Source organism: Oncorhynchus nerka, linkage group LG14, assembly GCF_034236695.1.
Source record: "Oncorhynchus nerka isolate Pitt River linkage group LG14, Oner_Uvic_2.0, whole genome shotgun sequence".
In the NCBI taxonomy this organism is placed as follows: Eukaryota; Metazoa; Chordata; class Actinopteri; order Salmoniformes; family Salmonidae; genus Oncorhynchus; species Oncorhynchus nerka.
Window position 1 is genome coordinate 69,008,282 of NC_088409.1, and position 15,888 is coordinate 69,024,169.

General features: G+C 44.6%; 1 protein-coding gene across 1 annotated transcript in view; it reads right to left on the reverse strand.

Annotated features, from left to right (window-relative positions):
* LOC115141758 (BCAS3 microtubule associated cell migration factor-like) overlaps nt 1–15,888 on the reverse strand; it is a 355,332-nt gene that overhangs the window by 308,298 nt on the left and 31,146 nt on the right. Inside the window, 2 exon segments of the mRNA XM_065000321.1 lie at nt 2,418–2,494; nt 2,595–2,702. Of these exon segments, the coding sequence (XP_064856393.1) occupies nt 2,418–2,494; nt 2,595–2,702 (185 nt within the window).

Below are 15,888 nucleotides of genomic sequence, written 5' to 3' on the forward strand. Positions count from 1 at the left end.
TTCAGTTCCAGTCATTGGCAGCAGAGAACTGGAAGGAAAGGTGGCCAAACGAGGTGTTGGCTTTGGGGATAACCAGTGAAATCTACCTTCCCACTACGTGCTACGGGTGGGTGTTGCTATGGTGACCAGTGAGCTGAGATAAGGCAGAACTTTTCCTAGCAAAGAGTTATAGATGACCTGGAGCCAGTGGGTTTGGCGACGAATATGTAGCGAGGGCAGCCAACGAGAGCAAACAGGTCGCAGTGGTGAGAGGTATATGCGGCTTTGGTGACAAAACAGATAGATTGCATCCAATTTGCTGAGTAGAGTGTTGGAGGCTATTTTGTAAATGACATCGCCGAAGTCAAGGATCGGTAGGATAGTCAGTTTTACAAGGGTATATTTGGCAGCATGAGTGAAGGAGGCTTTGTTGCGAAATAGGAAGCTGATTCTAGATTTAATTTTGGATTGTAGATGCTTAATGTGAGTCTGGAAGGAGAGTTTACAGTCTAACCAGACAGAACCGCCCAGAGTAATGATGCTAGTCGGGCAGGCAGGTGCGGGCAGCAATCGGTTGAAGAGCATGCGATTTAGTTTTACTAGCATTTAAAAGCAGTTGGAGGCCACGGAAGGAATGTTTTATGGCATTGAAGCTTGTTTGTAGGTTTGTTAACACAGTGTCCAAAGAAGGGCCAGATGTATACAGAATGGTGTCGTCTGCATAGAGGTGGATCAGAGAATCACCAGCAGCAAGAGCAACATCATTGATAAACACAAAGAAAGAGTTGGCCCGAAAATTTAACTGTGTGGCATGCACATAGAGACTGCCAGAAGTCCTGACAACAGGCCCTCCGATAAGCTAAGGACCCTGGGACTAAACACCTCCCTCTGCAACTGGATCCTGGACTTCCTGACAGGCTGCCCCCAGGTGGTAAGGGTAGGTAACAACACACCCGCCACGCTGATCCTCCACACAGGGGCCCCTCAGGGATGCGTGCTCAGTCCCCTCCTGTACTCCATGTTCACTCATGACTGTACGGCCAGGCACGACTCCAACACCATCATTAAGTTTGCCAATGACAACAGTGGTAGGCCTGATCACTGACAATGACAAAACAGCCTATAGGGAGGAAGTCAGAGAACTGGCCTTGTGGCGCCAGGACAACAACCTCTCCCTCAACGTGATCAAGACAAATTAGATGATTGTGGGCTACAGGAAAAAGAGGACCAAGCACGCCCCCATTCTCATCGACAGAGCTGTAGTGAAGCAGGTTGAGAGCTTCAAGTTCTTTGGTGTCCACATCACCAACAAACTAAAAATTGAGCAAACACACCAAGACATTCTTGAAGATGGCACGACAAAACGTATTCCCCCTCAGGAGACTGAAAAGATTTGGCATGGGTCCTCAGATTCTCCAAAGGTTCTACAGCTGCACCATCGAGAGCATCCGGACTGGTTGCATCACTGCCTGGTATGGCAACTGGTTGGCACCCGACCGCAAGGCACTACAGAGGGTAGTGCGTATGGTCCAGTACATCACTGGGGACAAGCTTCCTGCCATCCAGGACCTCTATACCAGGTGGTGTCAGAGGAAAGCCCTAAAAATTGTCGAAGACTCCAGCCACAATAGTCATAGACTGTTCTCTCTGCTACAACACGACAAGCAGTACCGGAGCGCCAAGTTCAGGTCCAAGATGCTTCTAAACAACTTCTACCCCCCTCTTTTACACCGCTGATACTCTCTGTTGTTATCTATGCTTAGTCACTTTAATAACTCTACCTACACTACCGATCAAAAGTTTAACAACACCTACTCATTCCAGGATTTTTCTTTATTTACAGTTTTCTACAATGTAGAATAATAGTGGCGACATCAAAACTATGAAATAAAACATATGGAATCATGTAGTAACCAAAAAAAGTGTTACACAAATCAAAATATATTTTATATTTCAGATTCTTCAAATAGCCACCCTTTGCCTTGACCGCTTTTCACACTCTAGGCATTCTCTCAACCAGCTTCATGAGTTAGTCACCTGGAATGCATTTCAATTAACAGGTGTACCTTGTTAATTTGTGGGTTTTCTTTCCTTAATGCGTTTGAGCCAATCAGTTGTGTTGTGACAAGGTAGGGTGGTATACAGAAGATAGCCCTATTTGGTAAAAGACCAAGTCCATATTATTGCAAGAATAGCTCAAATAAGTAAAGAGAAATTACAGTCCATCATTACTTTAAGACATGAAGGTCAGTCAATATGGAACATTTCAAGAAATTTGAACATTTCCTCAAGTGCAGTCGCAAAAACCATCAAGCGCTATGATGAAACTGTCTCTCATGAGGATCGGGAACAAGGCCCTAATCCCTATATAGTGCACTACTTTTGACCAGGCACCATCAGGTGCCATTAAGTATACACACACAGTCCCAGCTCCTTACTTGTAACAAAGAACTTTTTGGTGAAGGTACAGCTGTCGAATGCAGCAATCTTCTCCTGCAGGGCGACAACTAGAATCCTACAAGAACCAGGAAAATTACAAATAGTATGTGATTTTCATATAACATGAAACTACAATATATTTATATGAATGCAAAAAGTGATGCCACCATACGTACTCCTTGTTGCAGTGCAGGTCATAGATGGGCGTCTTGAACTGGATGGACTTGACCATCTCCCCTGTCCTCAGTGAGTACAGGTCCACACAGCAGTATGGAGGGCTCGTCCTAGGAACAGAAACACATCCTTTATTTGACACATTCAGTACAAAATAGGCATTTTTTCAAGGATTTCTCTCTCAATTCAAGGGCTTTATTGGCATGGGAAATGTTCACATTGCCAAAGCAAGTGAACTAGATAATAAACAAAAGTGAAATAAACCATATGAATTAACAATAAACATTACACTCACAAAAGTTCCAAATGAATAAAGACATTACATATGTGCAAATAGTTAAAGATCAAAAGGGAAATTAAATAAACAAATATGGGTTGTATTTACAATGGTGCTTGTTCTTCACTGGTTGTCCTTGTGTCAACAGGTCACAAATCTTGCTGCTGTGATGGCACACTGTGGTATTTCACCCAATAGACATGGGAGTTGTTCAAAATTGGGTTTGTTTTAACATTTTGTGGGCAACCCCTCGCTCTCCACACCCTCAACCCCCCCTTTAAGCACGACACAACCCAGAGTGCCTGGATACAGCACTTAGCCGTGGTATAGTGGCCATATACCACAAACCCCCAAGGTGCCTTATTGCTATTATAAACTGGTTACCAACGTAAAAATTAATGTTTTGTCATACCTGTGGATTACGGTCTGATATACCACAGCTGTCAGCCAATCAGCATTCAGGGCTTGTCTCAGCCTAGCCTACTGACACAAAAAGTTAAGAATACAAAATTCCCATCTTATCTCCTGCAGCACTACTTCTACTCCACTGACCAGCAATGGGCTGCAAGCATCAATTAGGTTCTAATGTCGGTCTGCGTTCTCAATCACTCAAACCAACCTAACAGGCCACTATTTCTCTTCTTTATGGTGGAAAAGATCTGCTCTTTCCATTCAGGCCTCTCTCTGACAAATGCAAACAGTGGATGAAATACTGTGGCCGAAGCGTTAAGAAAATTACCCCATTTCAAATTATGCACACATCAGGCCATCACAAAGCAGCCAAGGCATCTTAAACTGTTCGCAAAGCACCGGGAACATGGAAACACTTAGGGGAGAGTTGAATGGTAAAAAGCTGCAGGGACCGTCCATGTGCTACTTGATAGCCCTGAGTCGCGGCCATGGAGAACCGGAGAGAGTTTCATTTGTCAAGATTCTTCCAATGAGGGAATCTTAGAATGGAGCCGATGATGGAGAAGCCAGTCTGCCTGCATCAGTCTCTCTCGCTTCTTCTCCATCTTGTTCTCTCTAATTAATTCAGTCTCTCCCCCTCTCTTGCGCTCTTCCTCTTTCGCTCCCCTCTCTCAATGTTTTTCTCTCTCCTGCTCTCTTGTCCTTGTCCTCGCTCTTGGTCAATAGTCAAGGCTCTTGATTAACTGCTGTTGGTTCGTGTTAGCCGTGTGTAGACTGGCTATATTGAGTCTTGTCGCTACAGCAAATGCCAAGCAGAATTAGTGTTGGTGAACTCAGGCTGTGTGATGTTCTGGCTCCATGTCTGCCTGGGGACTGGATGGTACAAAAATACTCATTAAGTCCTGTTGCAGACATAAGGGGAGACATGCAGGTAACTGCCAAATTAAAGGAAACCCTTAAGTAAATGAGGGATACCAAGTACAGTACCAGTCAAAAGTTTGGAAACACCTAGTCATTCAATGTTTATTTTTACTATTTTCTACATTGTAGAATAATAGTGAGGACATCACAACAACGAAAAAAACACACGGAATCATGTAGTAACCAATAAAGTGTTAAATCAAAATATATTTTATATTTGAGATTCTTCAAAATAGCCACCCTTTGCCTTGATGACAGCTTTGCACAGTCTTGGCATTCTCTCAACCAGCTCCATGAGGAATGATTTTCCAACCGTCTTGAAGGAGTTCCCACATATTCTGAGCACTGCTTTTCCATCACTCCGCAGTCCAATTCATCCCAAACAATCTCAATTGGATTGAGGCCGGGTGATTGTGGAGATCAGGTAATCTGACGCAGCACTCCATCACTCTCCTTCTTGAATAGATAGCCCTTACACAGCCTGGAGGTTTGTTTGGTCATTGTCCTGTTATAGTCCCACTGCGCAAACCAGATGGGATGGCGTATCGCTGGAGAATGCTGTGGTAGCCAAGCTGGTTAAGTGTGCCTTGAATTCTAAATAAATTACAGAACAGGGAATAGGACCCTGGTCAAAAGTAGTGCACTATACAGGGAATAGCAAAGCACCCCCACACCTACTCCGTGCTTCATGGTAGGAACCATACATGTGGAGATCATCCGCTCACCTACTCTGCGTATCACAATTCCACTGCAGTTGGAACCAAAAATCTACAATTTGGACTCTTCAGAAGAAAGGGCGTATTTCCACTGGTCTAATATCTATTGCTCGTGTTTCTTGGCCCAAGCAAGTCTCTTATTATTATTGGTGTCCTTTAGTAGTGGTTTCTTTGCAGCAATTCAACCATGAAGGACTGATTCACACAGTCTTCCCTGAACAGTTGATGTTGAGATGGGTCTTACTTGAACACTGAAGCATTTATTTAGGCTGCAATCTGAGGTGCAGTTAACTCTAATGAACTTATCATCTGCAGCAGGTAACTCAGGGTCTTTCTTTCCTGTGGTGGTCCTCAGAGCCAGTTTCTTCATAGCGCTTGATGGTTTTTGCGACTGCACTTGAAAAACATTTCAAAGTTCTTGAAATGTTCCAGATAGACTGACCTTCCTGTCATAAGGTAATGATGGACTGTCATTTCTCTTTCCTTATACAACCTCTACCTTGTCACAACACAACTGATTTGTTCAAACGCATTAAGGAAAGAAATTCCACAAATTAACAAGGTTAATTGAAATGCATTCCAGGTGATTAACTCAAGAAGCTGGTTGAGAGAATGCCAAGAGTGAGCAAAGCTGTCATTAAAGGCAAAGGGTGGCTATTTGAAGAATCTCAAATATAAAATATTGTGATTTTTTTCACACTTCTTTGGTTACTACATGATTATGTTATTACATAGTTTTGATGTCTTCACTATTATTCTACATTGTAGAAAATTGTAAAAAATAAAGAAAACCCCTGTAATGGAGTAGGTGTCCAAACTTTTGACTGGAACTGTATATATTGAAAGCAGGTGCACATAGGTGTAATTTCTGAGTTAATTAAGCAATTAAAATCCCAATATGCTTCGGCTCATGTATAAAAATGACCAGTTGTCCATTATTTTGGCTACCATGCCTAGTCGTGCTGAGTGATTAGTGCTTTTTGAGGTCTGTTCAGTTTCGGTTCAATTATTAAAACAATTACGGTTTTCGATTACTTTTATTAAATGCTCTGTGCATTACGTGGGTTGAATGCTGTAATAACACAGAATAAAATCATTAATACAGTCCCATGATGGTAGTGACTGCCCATTACTGCTTATCACTTATTAACCATTATTTATTAATCATTACTTCAGTTTAATAAAATATTTCAGTTGTGTATATTACATGTTTCAATTGATTACTTGATTATTTCATTCCAAGTTATCATCTCAGCTCTTTAAAGCTGATGCCTATTCTGTCTGACAAAATCACTATTTTGTAGTTCAAAGTAAATAAGGCATACTTATGACTGCTGAATACCATCAATCACTTTGATTATGTATTTTCAGATAGAGATAACTTGTGAAGCAACAGCTGCTCTCTATAACACCTCATGATTGTGGATTCTCTCTTCTGTAGCAGGCATAAAATAATCTGGACAAGTAGGTGTGCAATGGATTATGGTCATTGTAGTTAATAACCACGTTTTTGGCACTCAACAGAAAAATAACAAATGAAATATAAGTCAAATAATTGAACATGCATCGGTCAATTAGTAGTATAGAAATCAACATTTAAGTTAAGCACTAATGGTTACAAAAGGAGAATAGGGAGTTAAGGGTGTGTGTCTTAGTCACAAGATCTCAACCCAGTTGAACACTTTTTGGGAGGTTCTGGAGCTTCGCCTGAGACGTTTTCCACCACCATCAACAAAACACCAAACGAAGGAATTAGACGTGAAAGAATGGTGTCGCATCCCTACAATAGAGTTCCAGACAAAAGCACATTGAAGCTGTTCTGGCCCTATTCCCCATAAAGTGCACTACTTTGGGAGCAGCCGCTGTCCACTCCCTAAAAAGGATGCTCACCCCTTGATCAAGGGGATTAGTGTGTGCGTAGAAGCAGCACCACTCCACAGAGCTTGGGCAGACACAAATGCAGCTCCACACCCACTGACAAAGTCAGAGGCGCGTCCGTCCGTCCGTCTGTGGCTGGAGCCCTCAGATCTCTCAGCCCAGCCAGAGACACAGTGTCCGTGTGTCTGTGTGGGTGTCGGGTGTATGTACCAGCGTGAGTGTCTGACGTTGTGTGTGCGAGCGTTTCCCCTGTCATTTCCTGTAAGAGGCAATGGGGAAGATAAAGGAGGTGACAAGAGTTTTGGGTGACCTCCATTCAGTTGTCCATAGCAGCCGGACATAAAACTGATCTGCTGCAGGCCTTACACTAAGGCATATTATGATACTCTCCGGCACAGCAAGGATAGCATTACCAAACTGAGTACAAGAATTGAGATTAATAGAAAAATATAAACTTCTAACTTGTTTTCTGGCGGCTCCTCCATTGATTTCAGCGTTATCACCGGGGTCAGATCAATCTAATCCAAATGCTTTTTACGAAATAACAGGCGCCCGGATTGATTCACTCATGGGGACAATGATGTCCCGCCCGTCCCTCTATTACAGAATCAAAATGGCCCCCGGTTGAATTGTTTTGGCCTGGGCAGTATTTTAACAAATGGCGGTGTTCTAATGGAGCCAGGGAAGGATCAGCTGTAATGTGATTTCCTGGTGCTGGGGCTGCGAAGGCGTGGGTTGAAAGCCAGGCTAAATCATCATTATCATTGATCAGGGCTAGACGTCAGTCCAGTAACATGTTAAGGTGACACTGAGCGCCCTCTTCTGCCTCAGTAATAGGACTGTTATTACGGCCTATGAGATCAATGTGTCAATTACTATTTACTGGGATTGGCCATTTTGGGTCTGAATTGATAAAGCGAGTGGGAAGGAGCAGTTGGGAGAGAGAGCGAGGGAGAGAGAAAAAGAAAGAGAGGGAGGGAGAGCGAGAGATGAGATTGTAAAATCATTAAAAAAGTTGAGATTGTGTCTAAGCACACACACACACACACACACACACACACACACACACACACACACATTGAAATAGAGGTACACACACTACTGAGGCAACGGCCATGACCTTTGGAGGAAAGTCTAAGCCTGCTGAAGTGGAAACAGTTGGTCTTGGCCCAAGTCGACTTCTAACATGAAGGGTTTCCCTCATATAACAGCAATCCTAAATGACTGCTAATTACTGGGTAGTAGGCTGTAAAGCAGCCAGACAGAGATCCACACCTGCTACATCCATCCATCTCCACCTCAAACGGCCACTGGGCAAGCTAGTAAAACAGACGTGTACGTCCTAAACGGCACCCTATTCCCTATATAGTGCACTAATTTTGACCAGGGCCCTATTCCCTATATAGTGCACTAATTTTGACCAGAGTTGGGCCCTGGTCAACAGTGGTGCAATATCTAGGGAATAGGCTGCCATTTGGGATGACACCATGTTTCTGGGTCTCTTGACCGTCCAGCACAGCTCTGTTTTATCTGGCCTGCTATAGACTAGCTACTGTACCATTTTGGAAAATGTATTCACAACAGAACGGTTATATGACTTTTACAACCGAGGCAGAGTCTTCATTTTAGCAACACGTAAGTATACAATGGTTATTGTGTACATTATGTCAGATGCATGCCATTTAAACCACGAGAGAGGGTTTTTTCCTGCATGAAAGACGTCTTTAACATGTGTTATTTTAGCTTCAACACGACGGCGCTGTGAGCTGGGCTTGCATTTCTTCTCCGGGAGGGAACGTCTGGCTTCTGGTCAACGGAACCGGGAAGGTTATTATTTTATGAACCTGAGCGGAACCGATGGATAAAAACCGCACACTTCATGTGGCGGGCTGCAGTGGGCTAGACAGCAGGGGAACTGGGGAAGCCTTAAAGGGGAATTAAAAAGCAAGCAAATAAATGCATTTACAAGGAGGGGGACGTCACCACGTTTCCGACTGCAGCTCAGAGCTGAGCCCTTTACGAGTTCCCTGAATACGAACAGACAATTACAAGCTGAGGAAATGCTAAACAAATACAGCCTGGGCCTGGTCCCTGGAGTCTCAGCTGGAAGGGCCGAGGGGACAGGGTCAGAGAGCCCAGAGACTAGGAATGCCACCCGGGTCATAGACCACCTACATATCAGCCAATGGCTTTCAGTGCAATAAACTATAGGCCTTTAAGTGCATTTTATACAATAGTGACCAAGACTAGAGAGTATTTCTATTATATCTATATACTATCATCTGGTTAATTGATGGGATGTGCATACACTATGGGTGAACCATATAGGTAGAAAAACATGTTACAAGTAAAGCCTGGACAAATTGGTTGAACTAATCTTTGGACTGAGATCAGACTGGTGAGTCATAGATTTATAACAGTTACTTCTACACACACATGAAAACAATTACTCTATTTTCATAGGCATCAAGTGAGGTGGGTGGTACTGGAAGAAAAGAGACAAATTCTGTCACAATATTCACTAAGTTTCCTTCTCTCGCTGACTACCCCTCCCGCTCTTTCTCAGTCTTCCTTTCCCCTCCTCCTCTGTGGAACACAACCCTCAACACACAACAAACGCCGGCCACATCAGAGGCAGCTCCTCGGGGGGGGGAGATGTGATTCCGGCACGCCGCTGGCATTAGCGGGAAAGTAATTAGGGTAAGAAGTTCAACCACAGCTCCATGTCTGCAGCCCTGCCAGAAATACATTTCCTCCTCATTCAGTACCGTACATTCACCACCAACAAGCATATTGGAAACACATCGCCACGCCAGTGTGTGTGTGTGTGTGTGTGTGTGTGTGTGTGTGTGTGTGTGTGTGTGTCTGCGCTTGCACAAATCTCTTGGTCAAACCCTAGTCTATTGGCACACTGGTGCAACAAAAGAATCGCCATCAAAAACAGTCAGTTTAAGCTAAAGATCTATTTTTGCATAGGCTGCGTCTCAATCCACAGCATCCACCTGTGTAGCCCTTCTGTATCTGCTATGGAAAGTGGCAGAGCTAACTCTGTTTGTCAGACCTGGAGACATCTCGGAAATTGTAGCATCCAAACAGCATCTGGTCAAGTGTGCTTTCACTCCTATACTTCAGCTGTGACACCGAGAAGCACAGTGGTGTCAAATATCCTATAGTAAAATACTATAAAAGTAGCAGCATATGTTCAAGTTTAAACAATGTCCTCACGGCAGACTACCTACAAGGAAGATTGAATACCACCACGACAAGTCAGCCAGAAAGGGTATTATTAACAAAAAATACTTTTCAAATCTGACAGGGCTTTAAAACCAAGGTAATTCAACCTGTATGCTTTATACCGAAATGCTTTGATGTCAAATACACAACATGTTGCCTCTGTCCAAAATGGTTATGAACACTACTGAGGAGTGCACTTTGTGATAACACATGGAGTTGTGCTTTACAGTCAAGTGTCAGATGAGAATTGAATACTATTTAATTATATTTCTATAAAGTAACACTACATTATCAACACGAAAATTAACAATTGCGCTTTGAATAAATGTCAACGAGCCTTGTCGGTAATTAACAATACAGATATAGACTACCTGCCCTGCAGCGTCTTAAAAAAGAAAATAAGGAAAATTGCTTTAAAACTCTTCAAAAGGCTTGGGTCTTCCTATCCTTGGAGACCTTGAGTTATACGAGTGTCCCAGTCTGCACAGAACACACAGAGGACAGACAGAGCACAGATCTAAGCAGAAGTTAGCTGCACCTGGACTAGACTGTCTCAGAGGAACGGTCAACAGGGAGAGGAATCCATAACATGAGATGGATGAATCCCAAATGGTACCCTATTACTTAAACAGTATAGTACACTACTTCTGACAAGGGCCCACGGGGCTAACCCTAACCATGACAGGAGAAAAGAGACTGTGTGCTAAATAGCATAGCATCCCCCTGGTCCATTTCTTACTCACATGCAGAACAACAGCTTCCTGGTGGAGAGAATGTATTGGTAACTAGAGAGTGTCATGTTCAAATCCCTAGTGAGGTACAGTATGCTGATGTTTTCTTTACCAGATGAGATACTCCATCTGGTTTCCATCCATTCACTGCTTGTCATCCTCACACACCAAAGTAATTGCAGTTGGAAGTTACTGGTATGTGATATTTGGGGAAAAGAATACACTACTTCCCTTCATAGAAATATAGGGCATATTAATACATAGTGGCTAAAATTCTAAGTTGATGAACAACACCTTGAGTATTACAAAACTGAAACGCTCTGATTAGATTTTTTACATTACATTTGTCATGAAAGGACTGTAAAACATACTGCAAAAAAGCTGAATGAACTGTGGACTGAAAAGTATTAATGCCTCATTGTGACCTGTAAAAAAAAAAATTGTCTGCCACTTCCACTACATGCCACTTCCACTACATACCACTTAATTTAAACTCACTTCCCATTTGAAGGGGGAAACTGGCGAGGCAGAACATATTTTCGGGCCGACAGAAAACAGACATTGAAGTCAAAATCAATGCTTCGAAATGAAGCCAGAGACTGCCCTCTGTAAGCGCTGAGTGTGTGTGTGTGTGTGTCTATGTGTAAATGTAAGTGTGTGTGGCCTAAAATTAAAAGGTGGTTTAGTTGAGATTACAGGCATTCCCGTTTTCACAGACTAACATTACAAAAGGTTCTGGAATGATTTCATCAGAACTCTTAAAAACAGCATGACATTCCCACCCACAAATTGAAAACTAACAAAAGCGGGAAATAAAGAAAAATGTCCCTATTTGAGCTTTATCTTAATCATTATAAATTCTGTGGTTGGCTGGACCGCAAAAGACAGCACTGTGACTGTAGCGGTGTCCCCGCTGGGGAGTGAGTGTGTGTATCATGGAGACTAAGGCCTAATGCTGGTTTCAAAAGCATCACTTCCCCAAATCCCCATAATCTGGTGCCTCTTTAATACAAACGCTCTGAGATTTACCCTTTAATACACTTTAGAGAGGGATACGTCGCGTTTACCACGGCTAAACCTGTCATGAAAATAGCAATGAAAAGCACAGCTTAGAACCACAATAGGCTTTCCCTTAAGTCTCTTCGAAAATGTATGGTGGAATGAGTGGGGTTTTCCCTGCAATACTGTAATTAATATGAAGGCATTAGGTGACAACAGGACTTAATGGATAAAGCTTTGGGATAAAGACAAAATTAGGGACATGACATTATCCCTCTCTTGTAGGATCAATCTCACTTTGTTGTTGACGGGTGTCATTTAAAATTACACGTAGCTTTCATCTTCCTGCGTCAGATTAAAAACGGTGTGCTAAATGTGTCTGTAATGAATATTGAGATAAAGGGCATGACACCGGCCTGGTTGTTGAGGTGTGAAAAGCCTTGACCCTCGAGCCCTGAGTTATAAGGGACAGGTCCATGGGAGGTTCACAGGGGCCAGAGGTGGTTTACAGGAGCCAGATGGAGAGCTGTGTCCTGGTGCTGAAACCATGTCTTGAAAGGTCTAGCAGCAAAAAACTGGTTATGGTAAATATTGAATAAAATAAGTGTACAAGTAAACAAGAAAAACATGCACTGTATCCTCCTTCACTGGTGCTGACTGTTTCCAGGCTGCTACTGGCTACAGTCTGGGAGGTAGCCATGGTGAGCATTTCGTCACCCACGGGGGAGTTACAATGTGTCGTGGCCGGCCGGAACCCTCCCAAAATACGAATCCATCCGTAATCTCCATGGTGACAGAAGACTATTTGTCAAAAAGAAATTATAATAAAAAATAAAAGTCATGCCCACATCCTCTGTGCATCTGGAAATTTGGGGTGGGCGTACAGGGAAGTAAGGGGCCCTGGTCAGAAGTAGTGCACTATACAGAGAATAGAGTGCCATTTACAATACAAAAAAAAGTGATAACAAAAGCACGTTTCTTCTTCCCTGCTGAACTTTTACCCTGGGAGTGTATGTATGCTCCCACTCCTAAAAACACCAACAAACAGTTAGCATGCCTCCACCCTCCACCCCCTGCCTCTGTGATTTGCATTCATTGACAAAGAGCAGTCTTAAAATGTTCTGAATGTTAATACCTGCAGACCTAATTAAAATGAAAGAAAATAATAACAACGACTAGCAGCAGCAGGGGCTGGAAACACAAATCCTTTCCAGATACTATGTGAGGAGGCGGCAGACCAGAGCCCAAGGGCTGCCACAGGATGGCACACAGGCATTCTTTACTAATTCCCCCACTGGCGCAGAATGTGAAGGGACACATATGTACTTTGCCGTCAGGAAAATCACTCGATCTATAAATTGTTTTGGCTTAACGCATAATCCTTTCCATTGATAAAATTATGTTGAGTGCGCCTGGCTAGAAGTTCACAAATACAAGGATAGGCACAGATGCTTTTTGACTTTCTAGTTTTCCTTTAATTTGCAAATCTTGTAATCTAAGCCTAGAGCTGACTGAACCAACTTCAAAACCAGCACTGCTCTCGCGGCCAAGACTCCAATCTGTTTTCCATTTAAGTGTCAAGCCGGCATCCTTTTTGCTGGTTGACAAAAGCTGTTATTTAAAATGATTATATGCTAAAAACTGTGTGAGGACCTTAGTAAGTTTACGAACGGCCCGAACGGAAAAACTGTGCTGCGGCCATAGGGGAGTTTCTCTCATCTTTTAATGTAGTGTTATTTACCAAACACTTCTGTCGGTCGGGGGTCAGGACGGCCCCAGTCTGGATGTGCCATTCAGCCAGATGTCAGGGTTTGGGCTTTTCAGCAGCAAGCATGTTTTCAGAATTAGTGCTGAGCGTCAGTCACTGGGCGAAGTAGCCAAACCCTCCCTGTTTGTATTCCTCTCTGTGTCAGCCAGGACACATTCAGAAGACTAAAAGAGGCAGTACAGAGGCCGAGGAGGGGCCAGGCAGAGCCAGAATCGGTGGCAGAGGCAGAAGGAGAGAGAGAGGCAGCAGAGGGAGAGAGAGGCAGCAGAGTGGGAGAGAGGCAGCAGAGTGGGAGAGAGGCAGCAGAGGGGGAGAGAGGCAGCAGAGGGGGAGAGAGGCAGCAGAGGGGAGAGAGGCAGCAGAGGCAGAAGGAGAGAGAGAGGCAGCAGAGGGGAGAGAGGCAGCAGAGGGCAGGAGAGAGCAGCAGCAGAGGGAGAGAGAGGCAGCAGAGGGGAGAGAGGCAGCAGAGAGGGGAGAGAGCAGAGGGGCAGAGAGGCAGCAGAGAGGAGAGAGAGGCAGCAGAGAAGGAGAGAGAGGCAGCAGAGGGAGAGAGAGGCAGCAGAGGGGGAGAGAGGCAGGCAGCAGAGGGGGAGAGAGGCAGCAGAGGGGGGGAGAGAGGCAGCAGAGGGGAGAGAGGCAGCAGAGGCAGAGGGAGAGAGGCAGCAGAGGCAGAGAGAGGCAGCAGCAGAGGGAGAGAGAGGCAGCAGAGGGAGAGAGAGGCAGCAGAGGGAGAGAGAGGCAGGCAGGAGCAGGGAGAGAGAGGCAGCAGAGGGAGAGAGAGGCAGCAGAGGGAGAGAGAGGCGCAGGCAGGGGAGAGAGAGGCAGCAGAGGGAGAGAGAGGCAGCAGAGGGGGAGAGAGGCAGCAGAGGGAGAGAGAGGCAGCAGAGGGAGAGAGAGGCAGCAGAGGGTAGAGAGGCAGCAGAGGGAGAGAGAGGCAGCAGAGGGAGAGAGAGGCAGCAGAGGGGGAGAGAGGTAAAGGCAGCAGAGGAGCAGGCAGTGTTCCTTTAAAAACATGGGGAAGGTGGTCTCCATCAAAGCCCAGCCGAAGACAGACTTCCTTATTTCATTTCCTGGGGAGGAAATATCAAGTTATGTTTTCGCTGTTCTGTAAGAGGGGAAAGGGGGAGTTCACAGCAGCCTTTGCAGGGTATGGAGAGAAGAGCGCAGAGCTGTCGTCTGTGGTTCTCTCTTACCTTTGCTCCCTCTCCACCAGCCAGCCATTCCCCACTCCTCCGGCTTCCCAAGGTGCCACATATCTTCTTAATCTCCTCTCTCCTTGCCTTCCTCCCTCTCTATGTATGTATTTGGGGGGGCTTGTGGTGCTGTTACTACCCAGCTTTCAAATGTACTTAAGATTTGTACCTCGTAACATCAATGTGAGGCAGTACAACCAAGGGCCCGAGCCGGTCTCCCCCTTCCTTTCCACATTTTAAATGGGAAAACGTCATAAAGATTGACACCCTGGCGAAAGAGACAGGACATTCCATTAGCACATGGAAGTTTCAAATCTCTTCTCCTCCCCGCTCATCTCCTCTCTTCTTTTACCTGCTCCCCTCCCCTCCTCTACCCTACCCTCCTCTACCCTACCCTCTTCTACCCTCTTTCTAGCGAAAGATCAAAACAACTACTTGACCTGTTGTTTCCTTGTTAAATCAGGCATTTGAGGAAGGATGGATGGGAAAGGGAACTCATGTTAAGGCTTCGTCTGAAATGAGAGTCAATCCCTATATAGGGCACTACTAAATTGGGTGTCATTGCAGACGTAGTCCGAGTATGCAAGTCACGTTGACATGTTGTGCAATCCGGTTCCACTGTGGGTCTGTCTGTAACCAATCAGTGAGAGGAAGGCCAGAGAAATACAACGACTAGACCAGACATGAGTCTATTATCATACATATACTAACTTCTTAGAAGCATCGAAAACAGGCGAGCCCAATAAAATAAAACTATGCCTTGTTGCCAACTGACGCACATCACACCTACCAGTGGTCATGGTTACCAGCAGCCATGGTTAGCACATGTGGAAACTGGATTACAAGTGTGTGTGGCGCAGTTCAACTTTGACCCATCCAGAGAAAGGCTATTGATTTGGCTTGAGAGCTAATGGACTTTAACGCTATTTGATGTCATCAGGAACAGCAACTTTCTTTCAATATTGGAAGGCCCTGTGCTTGCACATAGAATTACATATAAACTCACATTATCGGATCTGCATGGGCTTGTAGTGTAAAAAGCCCCGCAGCGGTCTAAGGCACTGCATCGCAGCGCTAGATGCGTCACAACAGACCCGGGTTCGAACACAGGCTGTATCACAAACGGCCATGATCGGGAGTTCCATAGGGCGGCACACAATTGGGCCAG